Consider the following 5,996-nt stretch of genomic DNA (forward strand, 5'->3'; position numbering starts at 1 on the left):
TGATCTTCGAGGGCAACCGGTACAGCAGGAAGGGCTTCCTGTTCAAGAGCTTCGCCATGTCGGCCGTGGTGAGACCCAAAATCCTCCTTTCTGGACCCAAAATCCTCCTGTGGGAACCCCAAATCCGTGGCTTGGGCCAAAACCCCCAAGTCTGAGCGCAATTCCCCCCAAATTCCACCCCCCTAGATCACGGAGGGGGTGAAGCCCACCCTGTCTGAGCTGGAGAAGTTTGAGGACCAGCCCGAGGGCATCGACCTGGAGGTGGTGACTGAGAGCACAGGTAGGGGGGTCCCCACCCAAAATCCCCCCCTCTAAGGCCCTCCCCAGACCCTAAATCCCCCCAGACCCCTCTCCCCAGCACCCCCAGCCCCAAACTCCTTTGTCCCTTTAGGGAGCGCAGCTCACAACTTCCAGCCCAAAATAGAGGGGTGTGAGGGGGAGCTGAGTCACCTCCACCAGTGCCCCTAAATCCCCCCAGATCCCCCTCCCCAGCACCTCCCAGGCCCCAAATCCCATTCCTCTCCCAGGGAAGGAGCGGGAGCACAACTTCCAGCCCGGGGACAACGTGGAGGTGTGCGAGGGGGAGCTCATCAACCTGCAGGGGAAGATCCTCAGCGTGGACGGCAACAAGATCACCATCATGCCCAAGCACGAGGACCTGAAGGTCTGGAGATCCCAAAAAACCCTGAAATGCCCCCGAAACTTCTTTTTGCCAGCCCTGACAGGGGTGTTTGTTTTTTTTTTCCAGGACATGTTGGAGTTCCCGGCCCAGGAGCTCAGGAAGTACTTCCGGATGGGCGACCACGTGAAGGTGATCGCGGGGAGGTTCGAGGGCGACACGGGACTGATCGTCAGGGTGGAGGAGAACTTCGTCATCCTCTTCTCTGACCTCACCATGCACGAGGTGAGCTCAGTGCGACAAACATGGGAAATGGGGTCGGGGGAGCGTTTGGGGTGAAAAACGAGGGGTTTGGGGTCGGTTTGGGGGTTGGGGTGAATCCCAGGGGTTTGGGGTCAGTGCAGGTTTTGGAGTCAGTGCTGATTTTGGGGTAAATCCCAGGAGTTTTAGGTCCATCCTGGTGTTTGAGTCAGTCCCAATTTGGAGTCAATCCCGCTGGTTTGTGTCAATCCCATTTTGGGGTGAATTCAGAGGATTTTGGGTGTGTTTCCCCCCCCCAGCTGAAGGTGCTGCCCCGGGACCTGCAGCTCTGCTCCGAGACGGCGTCGGGGGTGGACGTGGGGGGGCAGCACGAGTGGGGGGAGCTGGTGCAGCTGGACCCCCAAACCGTGGGGGTGATCGTGAGGCTCGAGAGGGAAACTTTCCAGGTGAGACCCCCCCCTAAAATATGGGGGTTCCTTGATCACCCCCCCAAATCCAGGAGGGTTTGGGAGGTTCCCAAATCTGGGGGTCCCCACTGTCACCCCCTGGGTGAGTCCCCAGGTTTCCCCCCCACGGGTGGGTCCTGTGGGAGGTGGGGAGGGGTCCCGAGCTCTGCCCTGTCCAAGGGCTGTGCCCCCCACCCCAGGGGGTCTCCCAGTTTGGGGAAGCCCCCTCCCCAGACCCCCCCGTGCCCCCCCAGGTGCTGAACATGTATGGGAAGGTGGTGACGGTGCGGCACCAGGCCGTCACCAGGAAGAAGGACAATCGCTTCGCTGTCGCCCTGGACTCGGAGCAGAACAACATCCACGTCAAGGACATCGTCAAAGTCATCGACGGCCCCCACTCCGTGCGTCCCAGGGGGGTCACTGGGGGGTCTGGGAGGGCTCCTTGGGGTGTTCTGGGGGTCCCCGGGTCTGTCTGTGTCTCTGGGAGCGTCCCCCAGTTCCCTCCCTTGGTTTGGAGTTTGTTCCCTGCTCTGGGATTTACCCTCCTTTTGTGGGTTTCCCTCATTTTTGGGGGTTTCATCTCTCTTTTTTGGCTTTCCACCTACTCTTTTTGGGATTCCAGCTCCTCTTTTTGGGGTTCCCCCCCTTGTTTTGGGTTTGTCCCACCCTTTTTTTTAGTTTCATGCACCCCTCTTTGCTTCTCTCTTCCCTTATTTTGGCGTTTCTCCCCCTTTTTGAGTTTCACCCCCTTTTCTGCCCCTCACCGCCCTCGTTTTGGGGTCTTTCCCCCCCCCAGGGCCGCGAGGGCGAGATCCGACACCTTTTCCGCGGCTTCGCTTTCCTGCACTGCAAGAAGCTGGTGGAGAACGGGGGGATGTTTGTGTGCAAGACCCGCCACCTGGTGCTGGCCGGGGGCTCCAAGGTCTGTAGGGCCTCCCCCAGACCCCCAGTTTTCCCAACTTTGCCCATTTTCCCTCCTCACCCTCTTTTTCTCCGCCCCCAGCCCCGGGACGTCACCAACTTCACGGTGTGCGGCTTCACCCCCATGTCCCCCCGCATCAGCAGCCCGATGCACCCCAGCGGGGCTGGTGAGTCTGGGGGCACTCCTGGGGGTCTTTGGGGACCCCCCGAGCACCCCCTGACCCTCCCTGTGCCCCCCCAGGCCAGCGGGGGGGCTTTGGGGCCGGCGGGATGAGCCGCGGGCGGGGCCGGCGCGACAACGACCTGATCGGGCAGACGGTGCGGATCTCGCAGGGGCCCTACAAAGGTGGGTGTGGGAACCCCCCCAGAGCCCCCCTGGGACCCCCCTGGACCCTCCCTGACCGCCCCCCGTGCCCCACCAGGGTACATCGGGGTGGTGAAGGACGCCACGGAGTCCACGGCACGTGTGGAGCTGCACTCGACCTGCCAGACCATCTCCGTGGACAGGCAGCGCCTCACCACCGTGTGAGTGGGGGGAGAGACCCCCAGAGACCCCTGGAGGGGAGGGGAGACCCCCCCGTGGGGTGGGAACATCCCTGTGGGTTAGGGTGACCCCCTTCCACGGGTTGAGATGGTCCTTGCAGATCCCTCAGAGGGTTGGGGTGGTCCTGGGAGACCCTTGGGGGCTCAGTGGGGGCCCTTGGAGACCTCTCAGTGAATTGGGGTGACCCTTGGACCCCCCTAAGTGGGTCAAGGTGGTCCTGGGAGATGCTCCAGCTGGGTCAGGGGGTCCTTAGAAGCCCCCTGGCCACACAGAGGGGGCTCTCTCAGGGGTTCTGACCCCTCTTTTCCCCTCCAGAGGGTCCCGGCGCCCAGGGGGGCTCACGTCGGCCTACGGGAGGACCCCCATGTACGGCTCCCAGACCCCCATGTACGGCTCAGGGTCCAGGACCCCCATGTACGGCTCCCAGACCCCCCTGCACGACGGTGAGTGGGGATGAGGGGGGGCCGGGGGGGCTTGGAGGGGAAACTCTGGGGATTGGTGGGACCCTGGGAATGGGGGCAGGACGGGGGGAGCTCTGGGACCACGAGGGAGGCTCCAGGGGGGCTTGGAGGGGGCTCTGGGGGGACCCTGAGAATATGGGGGGGGGACTCTAGGGGATCCCCACGGGCAGGGGAAGTGCCTGTGGGGGTGAAGGCATTTTTGGGGTGTCCCCCCAGGGAGCCGCACCCCCCACTATGGGTCACAGACTCCCCTGCACGACGGGAGCAGGACCCCGGCCCAGAGCGGGGCCTGGGACCCCAACAACCCCAACACCCCCTCGAGGTGAGACCCCCACCCCAAAACCCCCCCAACAACCCCCAGAAACCCCAATCCTCTTCTACCTGAGACCCCCCCCATTTCCTCCCTTTGGGGTCCCTTTCCTCACCCCCCCCATTTCATGTCTCCCCCAAATACCCTGTTTTGTGTCTCCCCTGCTTTGGGGGGTCCCATCTGTGTCTCCCCCTCTCTGGGGGGTCCCATCTGTGTCCCCCCCTCTCTGGGGGGTCCCATTTGGGCCCCCCCTTACGTTGCCCCCCCAGGGCGGACGAGGACTTCGAGTACGGCTTCGAGGATGAGCCCACGCCGTCCCCCCAGGGCTACGGGGGGACCCCCAACCCGCAGACCCCCGGGTACCCCGACCCCGCCTCCCCCCAGGTCACGCAGCCCTACAACCCCCAGACCCCCGGGACCCCTGCCATGTGAGTGACAAACGGGGGGGGACCCCAAAAACAGGGGGTAGGGGGTGAACACCGAAATCTGGGGGAGTGGGGGGACCCCAAAATGTCATTCTGGGGGGAAAATGGTCTTCTGGGAGACCCCAAAATGGTTTGGGGGGGTGGGGGAACCCCAGAGTGCTGCAGGGGGGGACAGGGGGACCCCAAAATCTGGGAGGGGGGCAAGGAGGGGTGCAGTGCCCCGAAACGTCACTTTGGGGGGAAAATGGGCTTCTGGGGGACCCCAAAACAGGGGTTGTGGGCGCCTGAGGGACCCTAAAACTCAGAGGGGGTGGCTCCTGATCCCCAAATGTGGCTCTGAGGAGAACCTGGGCCCTCCCAAACGCCCCCCAGGTGTGACCCCTCCTCTGGTTTCTCCCTCCAGGTACAACACGGAGCAGTTCTCGCCTTACGCCGTCCCCTCCCCTCAGGGGTCCTACCAGCCCAGCCCCTCCCCCCAGAGCTACCACCAGGTGGCCCCGAGCCCGGTGGGCTACCAGAACACCCACTCGCCGGCCAGCTACCACCCCACCCCCTCCCCCATGGCCTACCAGGTAACCTGGGACCCCCAAACCTCCCCAGGACCCCCAAACCCAACCCTGAACCACCGTGAGTCCCCCAAACGCCCCTGAGCTCCCCCAGCCCCACTGGACTACCAGAACACCCACTTGCTGGGCCATGTTCCCCCACCAGTACCCTACCAGGTACCCCCAGGACCCCCCAAGTCCCCCTAAAACTCCGCAGGGTCCCCCAAACCCCAAAACAGAGCCATCCCCTCCCCAAACCCCTTATGACCCCCTTACACCCCCACATAGCCCCTCTATGTCCCCAAAGTCCTGCCTTTAACCACCCCCTTGTCCCCCCCCAGGCCAGCCCGAGCCCCAGCCCGGTGGGCTACAGCCCGATGACCCCCGGGGCGCCCTCCCCGGGGGGCTACAACCCCCACACCCCCGGCTCGGGCATCGAGCCCAGCGCGGGCGACTGGGTGACCACCGACATCCAGGTGAAGGTCCGGGACTCCTACCTGGACTCGCAGGCCGTGGGGCAGACCGGGGTCATCCGCAGCGTCACGGTGAGACCCCCGCCCTGGGGGGCTTCATCAGGGGCTGGGGGGTCCATCCTGGACTCACAGGCTGTGGGACAGAGCCTGGGTTAGCCAGAGTGTCCCGGTGAGACCCCCACCCTGGGGGGACTCTGGGGGCTCTGTGGGTGCTCCGGGGGTTCATTTGGGGGTCTCAGCCCCCCCATTCCCCCCCCCAGGGTGGGCTGTGCTCCGTGTACCTGAAGGACAGCGAGAAGGTGGTCTCGGTGTCCAGCGAACACCTGGAGCCCGTCACCCCCACCAAGAGCAACAAGGTGAGACGCCCGCCCCCTCAGAGACCCCCAGACCCCTCTGGAGACCCCCCTAAGACCCTCTGGATCCCCTCCCCAGGTGAAGGTGATCCTGGGGGAGGACCGGGAGGCCACGGGGATCCTGCTGAGCATCGACGGCGAGGACGGCATCGTGCGGATGGACCTGGAGGAGCAGCTCAAGATCCTCAACCTGCGCTTCCTGGGGAAGCTGCTTGAGGCCTGAGAGACCCCCGGGACCCCTGCCCACTTTTCTGGCCAGTTTTCTCCCTTCTCTGGCCGTTTTTCCCCCTGTTCTTGCTGGTTTTCCCTGGTTTTTTTCCTGATTTTCCTTATTCCTATTTTCCCTCATTTTCTCTCCTTTTCCCTCCCCGTTTTCCCCCCCATCTCATTTTTCTCCCCCCCTCTCTGTTTTTCCACCCCATCTCATTTTTCTCCCCCCCCCATCTCGTTGTAGCCAGGTTTTGATGTTCAATAAAGTTCTGGGGGTGCAGCCCCTCCTCCCCCAATTCTGTGAGGGTCTGGGGATTTTGGGGCTGGTTTAGAGGGGTCCCAGGGGGATTTTGGGGCCGGTTTTGGGGGTCGCCCTTTGCAACCCCCTGTTAGCTCTGGGAGCGCATGCGCCGCGCCGTCTTCGTGCC

At 63.7% G+C, this 5,996-nt stretch overlaps 1 protein-coding gene across 1 annotated transcript in view; it reads left to right on the top strand.

Annotated features, from left to right (window-relative positions):
* Positions 1-5,660, top strand: part of SUPT5H (SPT5 homolog, DSIF elongation factor subunit) — a gene marked incomplete at its 5' end in the record, with an annotated part of 8,171 nt that extends 2,511 nt beyond the window's left edge. The window contains 16 exons of the mRNA XM_027910337.1: positions 187-280; positions 528-664; positions 749-904; positions 1,180-1,326; positions 1,581-1,727; positions 2,123-2,248; positions 2,330-2,414; positions 2,489-2,593; positions 2,670-2,772; positions 3,107-3,234; positions 3,469-3,574; positions 3,832-3,990; positions 4,391-4,559; positions 4,874-5,077; positions 5,266-5,361; positions 5,438-5,660. Of these exons, the coding sequence (XP_027766138.1) occupies positions 187-280; positions 528-664; positions 749-904; positions 1,180-1,326; positions 1,581-1,727; positions 2,123-2,248; positions 2,330-2,414; positions 2,489-2,593; positions 2,670-2,772; positions 3,107-3,234; positions 3,469-3,574; positions 3,832-3,990; positions 4,391-4,559; positions 4,874-5,077; positions 5,266-5,361; positions 5,438-5,581 (2,106 nt within the window). The remainder of the gene's footprint in view (positions 1-186; positions 281-527; positions 665-748; positions 905-1,179; positions 1,327-1,580; positions 1,728-2,122; positions 2,249-2,329; positions 2,415-2,488; positions 2,594-2,669; positions 2,773-3,106; positions 3,235-3,468; positions 3,575-3,831; positions 3,991-4,390; positions 4,560-4,873; positions 5,078-5,265; positions 5,362-5,437) is intronic.
* Positions 5,661-5,996: the final 336 nt, after the last annotated feature.

The sequence above is a fragment of the Empidonax traillii genome, unplaced genomic scaffold (genome assembly GCF_003031625.1).
Source record: "Empidonax traillii isolate 1590-97213 ecotype Southwest subspecies unplaced genomic scaffold, ASM303162v1 scaffold3217:size14260, whole genome shotgun sequence".
Classification (NCBI taxonomy): Eukaryota; Metazoa; Chordata; class Aves; order Passeriformes; family Tyrannidae; genus Empidonax; species Empidonax traillii.